Source organism: Lacerta agilis, chromosome 7, assembly GCF_009819535.1.
Source record: "Lacerta agilis isolate rLacAgi1 chromosome 7, rLacAgi1.pri, whole genome shotgun sequence".
Lineage (NCBI taxonomy): Eukaryota > Metazoa > Chordata > Lepidosauria > Squamata > Lacertidae > Lacerta > Lacerta agilis.
In genome coordinates, this window is record NC_046318.1 from 79639892 (window position 1) to 79661408 (window position 21517).

General features: G+C 41.7%; 3 protein-coding genes across 3 annotated transcripts; all 3 read left to right on the forward strand.

Moving 5' to 3' along the window:
* The first annotated feature begins 3968 nt into the window (after window positions 1–3968).
* Window positions 3969–4949, forward strand: LOC117050473 (proto-oncogene Mas-like). Its single transcript, XM_033156137.1, has one exon. It carries the CDS (start codon window positions 3969–3971, stop codon window positions 4947–4949), a length of 981 nt encoding a protein of 326 aa, XP_033012028.1.
* Window positions 4950–9786: 4837 nt separating this feature from the next.
* LOC117050474 (mas-related G-protein coupled receptor member H-like) lies at window positions 9787–10979 on the forward strand. Its single transcript, XM_033156139.1, has one exon. It carries the CDS (start codon window positions 9787–9789, stop codon window positions 10768–10770), a length of 984 nt encoding a protein of 327 aa, XP_033012030.1. The 3' UTR covers window positions 10771–10979.
* Window positions 10980–17347: 6368 nt separating this feature from the next.
* Window positions 17348–18537, forward strand: LOC117050475 (mas-related G-protein coupled receptor member H-like). The gene has a single exon (XM_033156140.1). It carries the CDS (start codon window positions 17348–17350, stop codon window positions 18347–18349), a length of 1002 nt encoding a protein of 333 aa, XP_033012031.1. The 3' UTR covers window positions 18350–18537.
* Window positions 18538–21517: the final 2980 nt, after the last annotated feature.

Below are 21517 nucleotides of genomic sequence, written 5' to 3' on the forward strand. Positions count from 1 at the left end.
TGGTGTTTAACTGCCAAGAACATGTGCCCAGTATGTCATACGTATTCAAATATATCAGTCTCATATGCAGTAACACCAAGTTGATACTTCCCGTATTTGGGCTCCTGTAGACAAAACTGTACAACCTTTACATAAGAGGCATGCTGTGGTAGATTTGGGTAGCTCTGAGAGGGGCATAAAAACCTCTGAACTCCCCAATGAAAACTCAGTGGGATGGAATGTTGAATGAGGGAGTGAGGGACCGATAATGGGTTGGAATGGCATAGAATGGAGTGGCTTTCTCTCCTTTCTTTTTCTCTCTCCCACAAAAATACGCCAGAAATAACATCTTATGGAATGGCTAAGCCTTGTTCAGACTGAGATATTTTTTTCCCCCATGACCCCCAGGATGGAATGAAGAGTACTCAATATCAATAAATAGAGGCTTTAAAGAACTGGTGCATATGGGATCGGACAGAAGTGTTCCCATGCCCCACCAAAAAATGCAGATTGGCCTCCCACAAATGTCAAAGTTGTCCCAAAGGAGTTGGAAAATTAAGGAGATTAAGGCCTGCCAGCAGAACATCACGAGGGAGGAGAGTACTGTTGTGTTCAGAAGCTGTTTGTGGGCTTCCTTGAAGCATCTGTTCTCTGCTGTGAGACAAGGACAGTTAGCTGCATGGGCCACTGACCTGATCTAGAAGGACTCTATTTTTTCTTCTTCCGATATAGTTCTGCACCCCAGCCTAAGTTCCTCCGTAGCAGAACCAACAGCAAGCTGATTGCTCTCTTAATACATTGGTTACTATTTCTGTTAATGGGTCAGGTGACACTCCAATCATGAAAGATATTTCTCCAGATAAGGTCCAAGAGAAGTTGGACTTGCTTACCGCTAGCAGACTCTCTCTTCTCAATAGTGCCTGACTGGGACACTGAACTTTAGAAGGCAATAATCTCCTCCTGACTTGGTCAAATGATATCCTGAGACCCAATGCACAAAACAACCACCTTATCACATGATGCTGGCAAATGGACTACAAAGAACTGAAGACACATGGGCAGGAGCCTACACATCTTGCTAAGAACCAGATGAGGCATCTTATCAATTTCTGCAAATCTTCTGATTACCTGCTTATTCCAGCACCAATTTCTGCTCCCACTCACCATGCCTTCGGGATGCTGATCCAAAGTTTTTGACAGGTATGTGAATAACTAAATTTGATCTCATTCATTAGCAAAGGTAAGAAGGGATCTGTAGCTGAATGGCAATGCTGTGCACCTTTGGCAGATAGGTGAGCCAAGCTAAATCCCTGGAGTCTTGAGTTAGAAGGAGACCACGTGGATGGCTGGTGAAGATGGCAGGAATTTTTGGTTTCCACATCCAGGCAGAGCAGAAAGTACTAGGTGGATAGACTAAAGGTTTGTCTAATACATTCCACATTGTAAAAATCTTGCTGTCTGGCTAATCTATTGTGGGTCTTTTTCTGATTTTCATATTTCTTATCAATCTCAATTCGACTTTTATTTTATCCACTTTTGTTAAAAATCACATTTTAATAATAATAAAATTACACATGCCTTCCCAATTCATTCTGGCTTTTATTTCCCTAATCACAAGAGCTGTTTAACTCCTTCTCACACACCTCTTCTCAACCACCCAACCATCACACTCTCAGTGTCTACGACACAAGAGATTAGTTTCACATCTGGAGTCTGAGTCAGAGACCAGAAGTTGAGAATTTGACTTACCAAATGATATGCTGAATCTCAATTTTTTTACATGGAGGAAAGATCCATGACCCACCAGAATATTGCATTTCCCCTCTAAGCCTTTGAAACTGATGGGTTTTGACAAACATTCCAATGAACAATTGTTGTTGTTGTTGTTGTTCAGTCGTTCAGTCGTGTCCGACTCTTTGTGACCCCATGGACCAGAGCACGCCAGGCACGCCTATCCTTCACTGCCTCTCGCAGTTTGGCCAAACTCATGCCAGTCGCTTCGAGAACACTGTCCAACCATCTCATCCTCTGTCATCCCCTTCTCCTTGTGCCCTCCACCTTCCCCAACATCAGGGTCTTTTCCAGGGAGTCTTTTCTTCTCATGAGGTGGCCAAAGTACTGGAGCCTCAACTTCAGGATCTGCCCTTCCAGTGAGCACTCAGGGCTGATTTCTTTAAGGATGGATAAGTCTGATCTTTTTGCAGTCCATGGGACTCTCAAGAGTCTCCTCCAGCACCATAATTCAAAAGCATCAATTCTTCGGCGATCAACCTTCTTTATGGTCCAGCTCTCACTTCCATACATTACTACTGGGAAAACCATGGATTTAACTATACGGACCTTTGTAGGCAAGGTGATGTCTCTGCTTTTTAAGAAGCTGTCTAGGTTTGTCATTGCTTTCCTTCCAAGAAGCAGGCGTCTTTTAATTTCGTGACTGCTGTCACCATCTGCAGTGATCATGGAGCCCAAGAAAGTAAAATCTCTCACTGCCTCCATTTCTTCCCCTTCTATTTGCCAGAAAGTGATGGGACCAGTGGCCATGATCTTAGTTTTTTTGATGTTGAGCTTCAGACCATATTTTGCACTCTCTTCTTTCACCCTCATTAAAAGGTTCTCTAATTCCTCCTCACTTTCTGCCATCAAGGTTGTGTCATCAGCATATCTGAGGTTGTTGATATTTCTTCCACCAATCTGAATTCCGGTTGGGGATTCATCCAGTCCAGCCTTTCGCATGATGAATTCTGCATATAAGTTAAATAAGCAGGGAGACAATAAACAGCCTTGTCGTACTCCTTTCCCAATTTTGAACCAATCAGTTGTTCCATATCCAGTTCTAACTGTAGCTTCTTGTCCCACATAGAGATTTCTCAGGAGACAAATGAGGTGATCCGGCACTCCCATTTCTTTAAGAACTTGCCATAGTTTGCTGTGGTCGACACAGTCAAATGCTTTTGCGTAGTCAATGAAGCAGAAGTAGATCTTTTTCTGGAACTCTCTAGCTTTCTCCATAATCCAGCGCATGTTCGCAATTCTGTATTAGATAATACAGAACCTTATTGTATGTAATTTGCGTTGTAAACATTGATGTTGGGTGAGTAGGAAGTCACTAGTTTTGTTGCATTGGAATATAGTTGTTGAGTAACAAATCTAACTTTCTATATGGATAAAAAGAATGATATTGTTGTAACCTGGGAACATATAATCTCACCTTTGCTTTATTCTGTATGCTTATGCGTTAAGACTGTGCCTTGTAAGGAATGCTTCTTACAAAGAGTTTGTGGGTTACAGCTGAGCCAAGCAGAAAATATCTAGCTAGGCAGGTTGACCGCAGAAGATATAAGTTATGTCATGGGTCCTATGTCCCCAAGTGAGTCAGGATGTTAGGAGAAACAGGATGTCTGCAGAATATTCTGGGTGTTTGAGATACATATAGAGTTTGACCAAGTCTGACATAATGAGATTTATATGCTTACCAAGCTAAAACAATGGCCCAACGAAAGGAATTGGGGAGAGTTCACAGGGGTAGAAGGTCGTTACAAGAAAGTAGAAGTGAATCTCCTTGCCTCAGCTAACTAGGGTGAAGTTCAGAGAGTCTTCTGGGGACAAGAGGGTTGGTTTTCTGGGTTGCTGTCATATGCTCATTGGCTTGATACTTAATGCAAGACATGAATATGTAACATTTGAAGGATCTATAAAAACCTTTGGATACCTGTGATTGATGTCCAGTCTTTTGGAGATGACTCCCTGGACCTATTGCTCAGCAATAAAACGCTTACTCTTGATTTCTCCTAAATCCCATGTTTGGCATTTATTTTAAGAACTAAGGTTCCCGGAACGATATAACAATATATTATTTAAAAAAACCAAGGAAGTTGAGGCTGAAATAGCTTGCTCTTTGTTTATTAATAAAGACTAAATCCACCCTTGTCTCATTTCTTCCATTAGAAGAAATCTACAGCAGAAGAAGCACATAACCAATGTTGAGCACAATGAGCGGTTTCAGCTTAGCATCCTCCTTCCCTTGGAATCCTGGAGAAGAATATAACATGACATATGATGACATTCCAGGCTTCAACAAGAGCCACAGTAATAATTATATAGAACCGACTCCAGATTCTTCATTAGAAAAGGATATTACAACCATCATTACAATTTTATTTTGCATTTTTGGCTTTATTGCAAATGGAACTGTCATCTGGCTTCTTGGCTTCTGCATTAAGAGGAATCAATTCACCACTTACATTCTGAACCTCTCCATTGCTGACACTGGTTTACTCACTGCTAACTTTATTACAGAAATACATTGGATGGCAAAATACTCTTACGATAGCCTGCTATGTGACGTATTTGATCATATCTTCTATTTCACGTACAACACTGGCCAATTCCTATTGACAGCCATCAGCATTGACAGATGTGTGTGTGTCCTCTTCCCCATTTTGTATCGATGCCACAGACCACAACATTTAACCAGGACTATATGTGCTTTAATATGGGGCCTTTCTTCCCTTTCCCCTGGAATTCACTTAATTCTCCACCTGAATAATTTGACATCATATAACATAGTAAACTTTCAGTTGATTGTGAGTGGCCTCCTTTGCCTCCCACTCATGACTATCTCCACACTGATCCTGTTCATCAAAGTCTACTTTAAACCACGACAGCGGAGGCGTGGGAAACTTATAGTAATCATCTTGCTTGCTCTTCTCTTCTTCATTGTTTTTTCTTTTCCTCTTAATGCCTTTTACATTGCCGATTATATTTTCCATTCAGAAACTCCCCTTCTTGCATTTTATGGGTTCTTATGTGCCTCTCTGAACAGCAGTGTTAACCCTTTCATCTATTTCCTGGTTGGGAGAAAGAAAAGAGGCAGACCTATTACAAACATGAAGGCCATACTCCAGAATGCTTTCAGAGATGAGGAAAACTCTCCAGAGGAAGAGGAGACCACCGCTGAAACACAGTTATGATAGTTCCAAAAGATAATCATGTCTATATGTATCATTATAGTTCTAAAAACATTATTGTTGTTAGACTGAGCCCATAAGTTTGTGTTGCATTGTATTTAGCCTTGTTGACCTATGTTCAGTGGGGCTATTGCTTTCGTGGTTTACATAATATTTCAGCCATGGAGAATAAGGGCAAAGACCATTAACTACGAAGACGCCCTGTCAAATCCACTCTCCAAAAGGTCTCACCTCAGAGCGGGCTACAGGAACGTGATTAATACCCGCCGGTAAGGCCAAAAGGCCCCTGGTAATGGGGGGTTTAACCCCCAACCCACCAAATGCGCAAACCAACAGGGGGAGAAGGGAAGATTTTTTTGAAAAAGGAATTTAAGGGGATAAAGGGAAATAAGGGTAGAAGGAGAAATAATGCTATTAATCAATAAACAAATATCACTCGATCAAGTTACAGAGTTCTTAGCTGCTTCCCGCTTCCGGATGACTAGGAAACCACATTTTATCAACAGTACTTTCTACAACAGTGAGACTTAGAGGGCAACATCCTCCTCCTAATTTTGCTGATGGCTTTCTTGATCACCAGTAAAGAATCAGTTTCTTCATGTTACAAGATATTGGCAAACTGATTAAGCACAGAAAAAGAGAAGAGGGTAATTTACAGGACATCTTGAATTCAGCTTGGTCAGACTTACAAGTTTTCCTTGAGACTTGGGGATTGCATTGATTCCTGCAAATCCTCTGATTGCCTACTTTCCCCAGCTGTTACTCCTGTTTCCTCCCGCTCAGGATATCTGAGCCACAGATTCTCACAGTTTTGTGAACACCCTTCATCTGCAAGGGTAGCAGGAGAGCCATTCCTCAGTGGGATAATTAGCAAGCATTTTGCATACTGACACGAAGAGAGTTATAGGGATCCCAATTGGCAGGCTAGGAAAGAATGAGTTCTGGAGATCTCAGTGCCTGATAGCCTTAGTAGCTTCAGGTCTAACACTAGGATTTTGAATGTCCCTTCAAAGACCCTTCTGATGTTTGTCACAAATCAACAGTAAAGAGCAGGTTTTCCTGGGGAAAAGCAATGGAACATAACCTCTCATATCCTTGAATAGAAATCACTGTTCAATGAATGTTATAGAGTTATACATAGAGTTTAGTATCCAAAATCTGAGGCTGAGTAGTTTGCATGCAGAAGATTATAGATTCAGTCTCTGCCAGGTAGGGCTAATTAAAATGTTCATATCCACTAGTTGATGTTCCAATTAGTCATGGGCAGGTTTTTCCCCCCCTCAGCCTAGATACTTCAGAAATCTCCTGTGTGTTCAGGAAATGAACTTATAACAGCAACAAAAACAGAACTCTCTGCTTACAAGTGGGAGTAGATTGGCTATATGTATTCCCTTCTAGGAGCTTTCCCAGAAAAGAATGAGGTCCTCTTGCTGGAAAAAAGTTCTGTATCCCTACTGTACCACCATCCTGCTCTTTCCTGCCCATTAGCTCATGTGGCCCAACATTTCACACCAGGAAAACCTTCTCTTTACTGCTGAATGGAAACAAATGACCATTGGGTTTCCTGCAGATTGCTAGTCATTCCAATTCAGAGGCAATGAATGTGTTTTTCAAGGTAAAGCTGCACAGCATATGCAAGGCCTCTCGGACTGATGCCTGGAAGGTCTCTGGAAAGAGCTTGAAACTGATTGTTTTAGGAATGGGACTGGAGGAAGGGTGGAAGATCCCTGAAAATGATCAGGCCAGAACATGCCATGTTATTTACTGTAAATGGATCATTACATACATACGTATGTCTGCCATCTCATCCAGCCATTCCGTTCTGTTCTCCTCTCCCACCTGGTTTGTAGCCTTATTGCAGACCTTTCCGTTAACCTTGGGTTCTTTGTTGCACCCGGGGGGGAGTGAGGGAGGAAGGAGTCAAAAAAAGACACTGAGGATTTGAAATAGAGAAAGAGTTTTTTTATTCCTGTCATTTAGAATGGCAGGAAGGCACCCGCGTGATAATTCACAGCGAACTGCACCAAGCATCAGTTGCATACAGTTTATATAATCTTCAAACCTCTCATTCCCCCTCCCCAGGAATCTGCTTCTTGCACGTCACACCATTAGTAACATCCTTGAAAATTCCTGTTCTTACAATCTTATCTTCAAGGCCAACACAGCCCTTACTCCCCTGTGCAAGATCCCCATTCCACTGTTATCTTCAGGTACTAGTTACAGCCATTCCTATCTCCTTGAGTGGGCCCCTCTTGATCTATTCCTTTCCTGATTTAATATGCCAGTAAGGAATACACTACTAATCAAGGTTCATTTCTAACAGAAAAGTTTTCATCTAAACAGTTTACAGAAAAGCTTTTACTTAAAGGGTTTCAGCCTTGAGTTCATTATTGGGTGAAAGTTCCTGTCTCACACTCTTATCTCAAAGTGGGGGTTAAGCAGCCTCTGGCTGCCCCTGGTACCTCCCGCCTTTCCCTCCAACCGGCAGGACCATCCATCAAAGAATTATCCTGTCTCTGGCTATCTGGCAACTCTCACATCCCTCGGCCAGTAATTCCTGTGCCATCCAGGGAAGGGGCGCTCCAGGGAAGGGGCGTTTTTCATTGATTAATGATATGCCAGCGAAGAAAGGTATGCACTAACAGAATAAGTTGCACAAAGAGAGCTTACAGAAAAAGCAAAATATTATACCAATAACATAAAAATATAAAAGGCCAGGCAAATAGTATCAAATAAAGGGGCTAAAGTTTTACAAACTCAGGCAAAGTCTAAATATCATTTATAGAGAGGCTAGGAATGCTACACATCAGTAGAAGCTACATGTCAAATAAAAGAACTTAAAAAAACATTAGAGAGAGAGAGAGAAAGAATCTCAGTTTAAAAAGACTTAAAAGGGAGAAGGAAGGTTTAAAAAAAGGACTTAAGAGACTTGCATAGAGAAAGGAAAGTCAGTTACTGGCATAGAGAAAGGAAAGTCCATTAAAAGGACTTAGTTGCATAAAGAACAAGGTAAAAGGGGAACTTACATCAGGCTTTCCAGGAGGCTTTCAATATAGAATCACAGAATAGAATCATAGGGTTGGAAGAGACCACAAGGGCCATCCAGTCCAACCCCCTGCTAAGGGGGGACACACCATCAAAGCATGCATGACAAATGGCTGTCAAGTCTCTGCTTAAAGACCTCCAAAGAAGGAATCTCTCCTTGGTAGCAAATTAAAAGACTGTCTTTCAGAAGAAGAAGCTACCTGTATTCAGGGAGAAGGGGGGTCTCTTTCTTTTCCAAAAAAAGGAAGTTTTTCAGCCCAGAAAATCCAGCTCAAAATTAAAAGCTCTCTCTCTCTCTCTGTTCAGAGACTGTCCTTCAGAGAAAACTGAATGCGCGGCTCTGAGCCACTAAAAAAAACAAACTGACTTTCAGTTCAAGGAAAGTTGAAAGCTCCAGTTATTCAGAGGGGCCTCCTCATTCCACTCAGAGCCAGGTAAGAGATAGATAAGGGAGAGGAGAGAGAAGAGGAGGAGGGGGAAGAGGAGGGGGAAGCCCCCTTAGCTGCTCGCTTCTTGATTAACAGTATGTCAGTAAAGAATGCATTAGCAGACGAGCTCTTAGCTAAAAACTTTTTTTTTCAAGTTATACAGAGAGAGAGAAAGCTAACCAAGAAAGCTTGGTTACAAACAGACTTATAAACTTATAAACTAGAGAATTAAAACTCTCCCTCTTCAGGTTAACCATTTTCCACCTATTAGTCATTCAGAAGCCCGCCCTGCACCCTTCCAGTTTCCAAACTTACACCTGTGGGGCTCCATACACACCATGAATTCAAAGCATGTGATTCCCCTCAAAGAATCCCAGTATTACCCTCACCAGTTGTTCCCATACAACTTATTTACTCACTTTTCCCAAGAATGCTTCTCTATGATATCAAGAATTTGGAGGCAAGAACCTCCTCTTAAATTAGCTTTTTTGACAACCAATGAACAAAATTCTTCTTGCCACATGATGTTGACAGACTGCTTAAGAACTTCATCTGTAATGGGTGGAGTCCTAAACGTCTTGCGGAGAGCTTGGTGATAACTCTATTTTCTCCTCATTGGGGCTGTAGTCCATTCTGCCAATCTTCTGGCTTCCTCCACATTCCAGCACAAGATTTTGTGCTTCTTCCTGCCTCCAACTCACCTTGCCTTCAGACTGCTGATCAATAATTGCTCACAGGTACATGAATGTCTCAAGTTGACAAAGTTCATTTGCAAAAGCGGAAGGGGAACCAAAGGCAGAAGTGTACATGCATTGCTGGCAGAAAAGTCCAGGTTGAATCCCTGGAGAAGGGAATACTTGGGCTGGACAAACCAATCATCTGCCTCACAAGTGCTCTACAATAGGGATACAACATTATTTTATAAAAATCTCAAGGTCAGGCTCATCAGCATCTCTCTCTATATATAAATTTTCTAGTTCTCACATTGCTGTTTGAATTCACTTTAAACTTGTGTTTTATTTTGGGTTCATATTGTTTTTTTCATAAACAGTGTACTGTGGTAGCACTTGTCTTTCTTAAGTTAGTAAATGCTATGTGAGAGAGGAAAAAATGGGGGGTCAAGGAGGGTCAATAAGAGAGGAGTAATTTTTTTCCTTAATTTCATCTGAGGAATGTTGGGGGGGGGCATGTTTGTTTGTTTGTTTATCGGTCATGAATTTCCATGATAGCATTTCTCTTTTATTATTGTTTGAGTGTCTCGGTTTAATATGATTGAGCTTTAGAACCAAAACTTACTTCACATTTCTTTATTTTCTCCTGATAGGAAGAGCAATGAAGGAGTAGGTCAAAAGTAGAGATCCAGCAAGATGAGCAATGATGGCCTGGGATCCTGGCCCACTTCGAATGCCTCTTGGGAAGATATTGGAGCCGAAAATGGAACTGACCTCCTAACCCCCCAGGATGGTTTTGATCACGAGTCATCGCTATATTTTATAGCAGAAATTGTACTCTATGTCTTCATTTTCATTATTAGCATTTTTGGACTTGTGGGGAATGGAACTGTCATCTGGTTCCTTGGCTTTTCAATGAAGAGGAATCCTTTCACCACTTTCATACTACATCTGGCTGTTGCTGACCTTGGGGCTCTCATGTGTTCATCTTCTTTTTCGATTATCAGTATTTTGGGATTATTTTCACTCTTACCTTTGTATATGTATGTGTTCACAGTATTCGAGTTTTTCATTTTGTTCATGTACAACACTGGTCAATATCTGTTGACAGCCATTAGCATGGACAGGTGTGTTTCTGTCCTCTTCCCCCTTTGGCATAGATGCCACCGACCACCACACTTTTCCACCCTTGTGTGTGCCACAATATGGATCATTTCTTTCCTGCTCACTGCAATCTGCATGATTCTTTCTAATTTTCTGCATTACATGTATGCCATTTTCTATCACCTTCTAATGAATGCTGTACTTTGCCTCCCACTCATGACTGTTTCCACTCTTGTCCTGTTTATAAAAGTTTGGTTTCAGTCACAACAGAGGAAGAAGGGAAAAGCTTTAACAGCCATTCTACTTGCCCTCCTCTTCTTCCTCTTCTTAGCTTTCCCATTTACTTGCATTTCATTAATCCGTTTTTTCACTCCACTTTTAGACAATAAAGTGCATTTTGTTGCAATACCTGTTGGGCTCTTATGCAGCTGCCTGAATAGCAGTATTAATCCACTGATTTATTTCCTGATTGGGAGAAACAAGAGGGCTCGATCTAGGGAGAGCTTGAAGGTCGTACTCCAGAGACTTTTCAAAGAGGAGGAAGATTGCAGAGAGAAGCGAGAAGTTCCAGTTTAAACCCAGATGTGAAGACTTCAAAATAGCTCAAAAAGCTTCATTTTCTATCTCTTGGTGTATTTCTTGGTACTTGTTTTCCTCTGTACTCACTATTTTATTATTTTGGATTCATTTACTCTGTTAATTTCTGTTCTTGTTTTAGCAGTATCGTTAAAAGCTCCTTGGATTCCCTATTTTTCAGGATAAATGTTTTATACGTTTTAGAAAATGAAATAAAAATAAATGCTGCTTCAACAGACTGTGAGTTGAGTGGAATGACTTGCTAAATGGTATAGGAAACAGATTCACTGCTGAAGGGAATGAAGTAAAGTAATCTACACATTTAGAGCCCAGATGTTTGAAGAAAACAGAATAAAAGATTTCACCCAGATTTTTAAAAATGTGCATGATGGAACATTCCACCACTATAATCCCTATTTTCTGTGCTGTTTTTCTAGAAAAAGAGGTGCAGAAACTCACCATAAAGGCCTCCCTTGTTCTCCTATAATTGCAATGGCACACACCTAAGAGGTGCTGGAACTGAGTTCTGGTCAGTTCCAGCTGAAAAAGAGCACTTCTTATTATATGGATGTAATGATATTGAAATTATAACTATGTGCATAAAAATACACAAAACTCTGCCATCTACACCTTTATAGGGCAATGTGACAATTCGTAGAAGTGATTCATGACATCAATGTTTCTCTATCTTTCCAATAAAGTTTTTTTGGGGGAAACACCAGAGGATACCGGGGCGGGGGGTGGGGAGAGAGAGATGGTTCCTCATCATGCCACAATGCACTTTCCACTCAATGCTAGCCATCAAGCCTATATCTTGATGCATACACTAGACTCCTTTGCATGGTGAAGAACCAAAATCGCCATGGATAAAGACTCACCTTCTAGTCAACACTTATTAAGAAGGATTGGGATGGGGCATGAGAATAAAGCTGTCAGGTGAAACAGTGAAGTATACTCTTCATTTGGAGAGCAAAGAGTCACCTCTGAGCAGGGGAGGAAGATGACTGGGCTCCTCTTAAGCTGATTAGTTTTCCACTGGCACAACCTAATTGACCCACCACAATGTGCAAATGCTCTATTGCAATTGAGAGGCAGCAAACTGCTCACATAAAAGGCTAACCAAAAAACAGCCTGAGCAAGTAACACTCATCATCGGAATGGCACATGGCACCTGATGGGTGGCAGAGAAAGATTACTTTCTTTCAAACCCAGCTCCTTCAGTCAGTCTCTCTCTCTCTCTCTCTCTCTCTCTCTCTCTCTGTGTGTGTGTGTGTGTGTGTGTGTGTGCGTGCGTGCGTGCATGGAATTAATGAAAGTGAATCTCATGTCTGAAAAGAGAGGAATTGACTTCCTGTTGGACTGCCGCAGAAGGATTGAGCCCAAGGATAGAGAACTGGATGTGGTCTGAGGCCCAGAACTTTAATTACCCCCAAAATGTTTTGGAATGCTTTTGCATATCATTACTGCATATATAGTTATTTCCCCCATAATATAAGTTTGGGGTTTGATGCTTTTGTAACTGTCTCCTCTCACAGGAAACATTCAACTATCTTCTGCAGAAGTTCAAGCAAGATAGCTATGGTGGCAGATAACAATGTCCTGGCATTTAACGGTCATGAACATGTGCCCAGCATACCACTCTCATACAGAGTCTTCTATATCACATACTTAAGTCTCATGTGCAGTAATATCAAGTTGATACATCCCATATTTGGGCTCCTGTATCCAAAACTATACCACCATTGCATAAGATGCATGGTTCAGTAGCTCTGAGAGGGGCATAAAACCCCCAGAACAACCTGAAAAATATTCAGCGGCATGGGATATGGAATTAGTGAGTGGAAAAAAACAGAGAACCGGGTGGAAGGGGGCATGCAGCAGCTCTCTCTCTCTCTCTCTCTCTCTCTCTCTCTCTCTCTCACACACACACACACACAAACACACACACACACACAGAGAGAGAGAGAGAGAGAGAGAGAGAGAGAGAGAGAGAGAGAGAGATTGAGACTGCAGTAGCTAGGTTTGAAGACAGTAATTTCTCCCTGCCACCCAACGGATGTTTTGTGCCATTCTGATGATGAGTGTTACTTGCTCAGGCTTATTTTTTGTTAGCCTTTTATGTGAGCTTTTATGAAGAACTTTCATCGGGCTAGAATTGAGGGAAAAAGAGAGAGAGAGAGAGAGAGAGAGAGAGAGAGAGAATATCTCTTGGTCCGGCTATATTGGAGCCTTATTCAGATTGAGAATTTATTTTTTTCCTTATCTCCAGGAAGGAAGGAAGATTACTACATATAAAAAATAATAATAGAGGCTTTAAAGAAATGAGGCATCTGGGATTGGGCAGAAGTGTGCCCAAGTCACAGACAAAAACACAAATTGGCCTCCCACACATGTCAAAGTTTTCCCAACAGGGTTGGAAAATTAAGGAGGTTACGGCCTGCCAGCAGAACATCACAGGGAAGGATGTTCAGAAGCTGTTTGTGGGCTTCCTTGAAGCATCTGTTTGGCCGCTGTGAGACAAGGACAGTTAGCTGCATGGGCCATTGACCTGATCTAGGAGGACTCTCCTTTTGTTCTTTAGATATAGTTCTCCACCCCAGCCTATGTTCTTCCTCTTCTTAGCTTTCCCATTTACTTTCATTTCATTAATCTGTTTTATCACTCCACTTTTAGACAATAAAGTGCAATTTGTTGCAATACCTGTTGGGCTCTTATGCAGCTACCTGAATAGCCGTATTAATACACTGATTTATTTCCTGATTGGGAGAAACAAGAGGGCTCGATCTAGGGAGAGCATGAAGGTCATACTCAAGAGGGCTTGTTAGTTTTGCAACTAGGTTGCAGGAAGAAGACAGAAGAGGTACTAGCGGCAGAACGAACAGCACAGTTAGATGCACTTTGTACATGCTTGAATTCCAAAGAAACACATGATGTATACTTGGAACATAGAGGCAAATGACTAGGGTTTTGGCTGGAACAATAGGTGAGTATTTCAAGTAATCAGTTCCTTGTTTCTTCACTGTCATTTTGCAAAACCCCGTTGAGCTAAATGAGCATTGGGTTAATTTGAGGGTCCCTTCTCCATTTGTGTCTTTCTCCCCAGCTATTTATTTGATACATGTGTTGTGAAAATCAATAATGACCATATCTGCTCAATGCAAACTACACAAATTTTCAAATGTCTGCATTCATGTCTATAGCTGACCCTCTAATGCAGTGGTGGCCAAATTTGGCCCTCCAACTGTTTGGGGACTACAAATCCCATCATCCCTAGCTAACAGGACCGGTGGTCAGGGATGATGGGAATTGTAGTCGCAAAACAGCTAGAGGACCAAGTTTGGTAACCACTGCTCTAACATCCCACGGGACATATAAAATTGGTTCTTGGGGCTCCTCCACAGCACATTTGGCCCACCATTTCCCACCAGGAAAACCCTCTCTTTACTGCTGAATCGAAAGAAATGACCATTGGATTTTCTGAAGATTGCTGTTCATTCCAATTCAGAGGCAAAGAGCGTGTTTTTCAGGGGAAAGCTGCACAGCAAATGCAAGGCCACTTGGACCACTGCCTGGAAGGTTCCTGGAAATGGCTTCTTGGAATGGGACTGGTGGAAGGGTGGAAAAGCCCTCCATTTGAACAAGGAAAATGATTGAGCCAGAATGTGCCATGTTATTTGCTGTACATAGATCTATACAAACATTTGTGTGTCTGTCATATCATCCAGCCATTCCATTCTGTTCTCCTCTCCCACCTGCTTCTCCATATTCCCCCCTCTTAGTCATTCAGAAGTCCCCAGAAAGCATGCCAGTGCAAGTAGATAAATGGGTACTGCTGTGGCAGGAAGGTAAAAGGTGTTTCCATGTGCTCTGGTTTCCATCATGGTGTTTCGTTGCACCAGAAGCGGTTTAGTCATGCCGGCCACATGAACCGGAAAACTGTCTGTGGAGAAAAGCCGGCTCCCGGCCTGAAAATGAGATGAGCGCCGTAACACCATAGTTGCCTTTGACTGGACTTAACCGTCCAGGTGTCCTTTACCTTCTTTACCTGTGGATTCAAAGCATATCATCCCACCTCAAAGAATCCCAGGAACTACCGTATTGTTTCAACAATCACCCAGTTGTTCCGTGGAACTTTTTTCTCAAGATTGCTTCTCTATGACATCAAGACTTTGGAGACAAGAACCTCCTCTTAAATTAACTTTCTTGACAACCAATGAACAAAATTCTTCTTGCCACAGGATGTTGGCAAATTGAGTAAGAACAGATGAAGATTAATGGGTGGAGCCATGAACATATTACGGAGAGCTTAGCGATACATCCTTTCTCTCCTCCTTGGGGCTGCCAATCTTCTGACTACCTCCTCATTTCAGCTTCTTCCTGCCTTCAACTCATCATGTTCTCAGACTGCTGATCAACAGTTATTCACAGGTATGTGGATATGTCAAGTTGACATAGTTCATTTGCAAAAGTGGAAAGGGAACCATAGGCAGAAGTGTACATGCATTGCAGTAAAAAAAACAAAAAAAAACAGGTTGAATCCCTGGAGAAGGGTATACTGGGCTGGAGAAACCAACCATCTGCCTCAGAAGTGCTGTACAATAGGGATACAACATTATTTTATAAAAAAATCTCAAGGTCAGGCTCATCAGCATCACTCTCTATATATACATTTACTAGTTCTCATTTTGCTGTTTGAATTCACTTTAACTTCTGTTTTATTTTTCTGTTATAATTCATATTGGTATTTTTCATAAACAGTTTACTAGTGGTGACACTTGTCTTTCTTCAGTTAGTAAAGCTATGTGAGAGACAAAAAAAATGGGGGTCAAGGAGGGTCAATAAGAGAGGTGTGAAAAATGTCCCTATTTACATCTGAGGAATGTTGGGGGGAGGTATGTTAATTTATCTGGGATTGAACAGAAGGGTCCCCATGCCCTTGAAAAAAGCAGGTAGGTCTCCCACAAATGTCAACGTTGGTCTGAGTGGGGTTGAGAAATTAAAGAGCAGATAATCACAGAAGTGGAGAGTACTATTATGTTCTGAAACTGCTTGCAGGCTTCCCTTAAGCATCTGTTTGGCCACTGTGAGATCAGAACAATGGATTTGACTTGAGTTCTATTTCATCTGGGGTTTGTTTGTTTTTGAAATCACACTTAAATAATATTAAAAATTTACAGATGCCTCCCCAATGCATTGTTTTGTTATTTTTTCACTGTGGCTGGGGAACTCAGGCAGAAGGTTGGGGTAATAATAATAATAATAATTTATTTATACCCCGCCCATCTGGCTAGGTCTCCCCAGCCACTCTGGGCAGTTCCCAACAGAATATTAAAATGCAATAATCTATTAAACCTTAAAAGCTTCACTAAACAGGGCTGCCTTCAGATATCTTCTAAAAGTCTGGTAGTTGTTTTTCTCTTTGAAATCTGGTGGGAGGGTGTCCCACAGGGTGGGTGCCACTGCCAAGAAAGCCCTCTGCCTGGTTCCCTGTAACTTGGCTTCTCGCAGTGAGGGAACTGCCAAAAGGCCCTTGGCACTGGGCCTCAGTGTCTGGGCAGAACAATGGGGGTGGAAATGCTCCTTCAGGTATACTGGACTGAGGCCATTTAGGACTTTAAAGGTCAGCACCAACACTTTGTATTGTGCTCAGAAAGGTACTGTGAGCCAATGTAGGTCTTTCAGGACTGGTATTATATGGTCTCGGCGGCCACTCCCATTCACCAGTTTAGCTGCCACATACTGGATTATTTGTAGTTTCCAGGTCATCTTCAAAGGTTGCCCCAGGTAGACCACATTACAGTAGTCCAAGCGGGAGATAACCAGAGCATGCACCACTCTGGCGAGACACTCTGCAGGGAGGTAGGGTCTCAGCTTGCATACCAGATGGAGCTGGTAGACAGCTGCCCTGGTCACAGAATTAACCTGCGCCTCCATGGACAGTTGTGAGTCCAAAATGACTCCCAGGCTACACACCTGGTCCTTCAGGGGCATAATTACCCCATTCAGGACCAGGGAGTCCCCCACACCTGCCTGCCTCCTGTCCCCCCAAAACAGTACTTCTGTCTTGTCAGAATTCAACTCCAATCTGTTAGCCGCCATCCATCCTCCAACCGGCTTTTGTTTTCCTGATCACCAGAGCTGCTCTACTCCTTCTCCTGTTCCTCTTCTCCACTCCAGATTTGAAGCACCAAGCCCATCCAACCACCCACTCCCAGTGTTTAGGACACAATACGTTACTTTGAGATGTGAAGGATGACTCAGAGAGAAGAAGAGGGGAATTTTAGCTCAAAGAAGACATGCTTACTGATGCTGTACCTGCAGATTTTTTATTTTGAGGAAAAATCCATAACTCCTTGGTGAACTGCATTTCCCCCTAAAACTCTGAAAATGATAATTTTTGACAAACATTCCAATGAACACTATTCCTAAAGTGTTTCTTTGTTTGTTTATCAGTCATGAATTCCCACAATAGCATGTATCTTTCTTATTATTGATTGAGTAACACGGTTTAATATGATTGAGCTTTATGGCCAGAACTGACTCCACATTTCTTTATTTTCTCCAGGTAGAAATAGCCATGCAAGGAGTAGCTCAGAAACAGAGATTAAGCAACATGTGCAATGATGGCCTGGGATCCTGGTACACTTGGGATGCCTCAGGGGATGATATTGGAGCAGAAAATGGAACTGAACTCCTAACCAACCTGGATGGTTTTTATCGTGATTTATCACTTTATTTTACAGCAAAAATTGTCCTCTATGTCTTCATTTTAGTTATTAGCATTTTTGGATTTATGGGGAATGGAACCGTCATCTGGTTTCTTGGTTTTTGCATGAAGAGGAATCCTTTCACCACCTTCATACTACATCTGGCTGTTGCTGACCTTGGGGTTCTCATTTGTTTATCTTCTTGTTTGATTATGTATCTTTTGATGTCATTTTCATCCTTACCTATGAATATGTTTGTGGAGTTTTCCGAGGTGTTCTTGTTGTTCATGTACAACACTGGTCAATATCTGTTGACAGCCATTAGCATGGACAGGTGTGTTTCTGTTGTTTTCCCATTTTGGCACCGATGCCACCGACCACCACACTTTTCCACCCTTGTGTGTGCCACAATATGGATCATTTCTTTCCTTTTCACTGTAATCTGCTGGATTCTTTATATTTTTAATATTATGATGGAGCTTCATTTCTACCAGCTTCTGATGAATGCTGTACTTTGCCTCCCACTCATGACTGTTTCCACTCTTGTCCTGTTTATAAAAGTTTGGTTTCAATCACAACAGAGGAAGAAGGGAAAAGCTTTAAGAGCCATTCTACTTGCCCTCATCATCTTCCTCTTCTTAGCTTTCCCATTTACTTTCATTGTATTAATAAATTTTTTCACTTCACTTATAAACTATAAAGTGCAATCTGTTGCAATACCTGCTGGGCTCTTTTGCAGTTGCCTGAATAGCAGTATTAATCCACTGATTTATTTCCTGATTGGAAGAAACAAGAGGGCTCGATCTAGGGAGAGCATGAAGGTCATACTCCAGAGACTTTTCAAAGAGGAGGAAGATTGCAGAGAGAAGTGAGAAATTCCAGTTCAAACCCGGATGTGAAGACTTCAAAATAGCTCAGAAAGCTTCCTTTTCTATCTCTTGGTGTATTTCTTGGTACTTGTTTTCCTCTGTACTCACTATTTTATTATTTTGGATTAATTTACTCTGTTAATTTCTGTTCTCATTTTAGAAGTATCGTTAAAAGCTCCTTGGATTCCCTATTTTGCAGGATAAATGTTTTATACGTTTTAGAAAATGAAATAAAAATAAATGCCGCTTCAACAGACTGTGAGTTGAGTGGGATGCCTTGCTAAATGGTATAGAAAACAGATTCACTGCTGTAGGGAATGAAATAACTTAATCTACACATTTAGAGCCCAAATGTTTGAAGAAAACAGAATAAAAGATTTCACCCAGATTTTTAAAAATGTGCATGATGGAACATTCCACCACTATAATCCCTATTTTCTGTGCTATTTTTCTAGAAAAACAGGTACAGAAACTCACCATAAAGGCCTCCCTTGTTCTCCTATAATTGCAATGGCACACACATGAGAGTTGCCGGAACTGAGTTCCGGTGCGTTCCTGCTGAAAAGGAGCACTACTTATTATATGGAGGAAGTGATATAGAGATTATAACTATGTGCATAAAAATATTCAAAATTCTACCATCTACACCTTTATAGGGCAATGTGACAATTCGCAGAAGTGATTCATGACGTCAATGTTTCTCTCTCTTTCCAATAAAGTTTTTTTGGGGGGGAAACACCAGAGGATACAGGGGGGACATGGTTCCATATCATGCCACAATGGATTTTCCACTCAATGCTAGCCATCAAGCCTATATCTTGATGCATACACTAGACTCCTTTGCATGGTGAAGAACCAAAATCGCCATGGATAAAGACTCACCTTGACACATCATTCTAATCAACACTTATTAAGAAGGATTGGGATGGGGCATGAGAATAAAGCTGTCAGGTGAAACAGTGCAGTATACTCTTCATTTGGAGAGCAAAGAGTCACCTCTGAGCAGGGGAGAAGATGACTGGGCTCCCCTTAAGCTCATTAGCTTTTCACTGGCACAACCCAATTGACCCACCACAATGTGCAAATGCTCTATTGCAATTGAGAGGCAGCAAACTGCTCACATAAAAGGCTAACCAAAAAACAGCCTGAGGCATGGAATTAATGAAAGTGAATCTCATGTCTGAAAAGAGAGGAATTAACTTCCTGTTGGACTGCCGCAGAAGGATTGAGCCCAAGGATAGACAACTGGATGTGGTCTGAGGCCCAGAACTTTAATTACCCCCATAATGTTTTGGAATGCTTTTGCATATCATTACTGCATATATAGTTATTTCCCCCATAATATAAGTTTGGGGTTTGATGCTTTTGTAACTGTCTCCTCTCACAGGACACACTCAACTATCTTCTGCAGAAGTTCAAGCAAGATAGCTATGGTGGCAGATAACAATGTCGTGGCATTTAACGGTCATGAACATGTTCCCAGCATACCACTCTCATACAGAGTCTTCTATATCACATACTTAAGTCTCATGTGCAGTAATATCAAGTTGATACATCCCATGTTTGGGCTCCTGTATCCAAAACTATACCACCATTGCATAAGATGCATGGTTCAGTAGCTCTGAGAGGGGCATAAAACCCACAGAACAACCTGAAAAAAATTCAGCGGCATGGGATATGGAATTAGTGAGTGGAAAAAAACAGAGAACCGGGTGGAAGGGGGCATGCAGCAGCTCTCTCTCTCTCTCTCTCTCTCTCTCTCTCTCACACACACACACACACAAAGAAAGAGAGAGAGAGAGAGAGAGAGAGAGAGAGGAGAGAGAGAGAGAGAGAGAGAGAGAGAGAGAGAGACTGCAGGAGCTTGGTTTGAAGACAGTACTGTAATTTCTCCCTGCCACCCAACGGATGTTTTGTGCCATTCTGATGATGAGTGTTACTTGCTCAGGCTTATTTTTTGTTAGCCTTTTATGTGAGCTTTTATGAAGAACTTTCATCGGGCTAGAATTGAGGGAAAGAGAGAGAGAGAGAGAGAGAGAGAGAGAGAGAGAGAGAGAGAGAGAGAGAGAGAGAGAGAGAGAGATACAATCTCTTGGTCCGGCTATATTGGAGCTTTATTCAGATTGAGAATTTATTTTTTCCTTGTCGCCAGGAAGGAAGGAAGATTACTACATATAAAAAATAATAATAGAGGCTTTAAAGAAATGAGGCATCTGGGATTGGGCAGAAGTGTGCCCAAGTCACAGACAAAAACACAGATTGGCCTCCCACACATGTCAAAGTTTTCCCAACAGGGTTGGAAAATTAAGGAGTTTAAGGCCTGCCAGCAGAACATCACGGGGAAGGAAGTACTATTTTGTTCAGAAGCTGTTTGTGGGCTTCCTTGAAGCATCTGTTTGGCTGCTGTGAGACAATGACAGTGGCATGGGCCACTGATCTGATCTAGCAGGACTCTCCTTTTGTTCTTCAGATATAGTTCTGCAGCCCAGCCTATGTTCTTCCGTAGCAGAATCAACAGCAAGCTGATCATTCCCTGAATACACTGGTTAGTCTTTCTGTTAATGGGTCAGGTGACACTCTAATCAATAAAGATATTTCTCCAGATAGGGAAAAAGAGAAGTTGGACTTGCTTAACGCTTGCAAACTCTCTCTTCTCAAGAGTGCTTGCTTTGGAAGGCAAGAATCTCCTCCCGAGTTTGTGAAATGCTATCCTGAGACCCAATGTAGAATACAACCATCATATCACATGATGCTGGCAAATGGATTACATGGGCAGGAGCCTACACATCTTGCTAAGAACCAGATGAGGCATCTTATCAATTTCTGAAAATCTTCTGATTACCTGCTTATTTTTAGACAGGTATGTGAATAGCTAAATTTGATCTCATTCATTAGCAAAGGTAGGAGGGGATCTGTAGCTGAATTGCAGTGCTGTGCACCTTTGGCAGATAGGTGAGCCAAGCTAACTCCACGGAGTCTTCTGTTACCAGGTACATGGCTGGTGAAGATGGCAGGAATTTTTGGTTTCCATATCCAGTCACAGTAGAAAGTACTAGGTGGATAGACTAAAGGTTTGTTTAATACATTCCACATTGTAAAAAAATATTGCTGTCTGGCTAATCTATTGTGGGTCTTTTTCTGATTTTCATATTTCTTATCAATCTCAATTCG

What these genes read in the sequence shown, in the direction of transcription:
- LOC117050473 (XM_033156137.1), top strand. Translation starts at nt 3,969, where the DNA reads ATGAGCGGTTTCAGCTTAGCATCCTCCTTCCCTTGGAATCCTGGAGAA.
- LOC117050474 (XM_033156139.1), top strand. Translation starts at nt 9,787, where the DNA reads ATGAGCAATGATGGCCTGGGATCCTGGCCCACTTCGAATGCCTCTTGG.
- LOC117050475 (XM_033156140.1), top strand. Translation starts at nt 17,348, where the DNA reads ATGCAAGGAGTAGCTCAGAAACAGAGATTAAGCAACATGTGCAATGAT.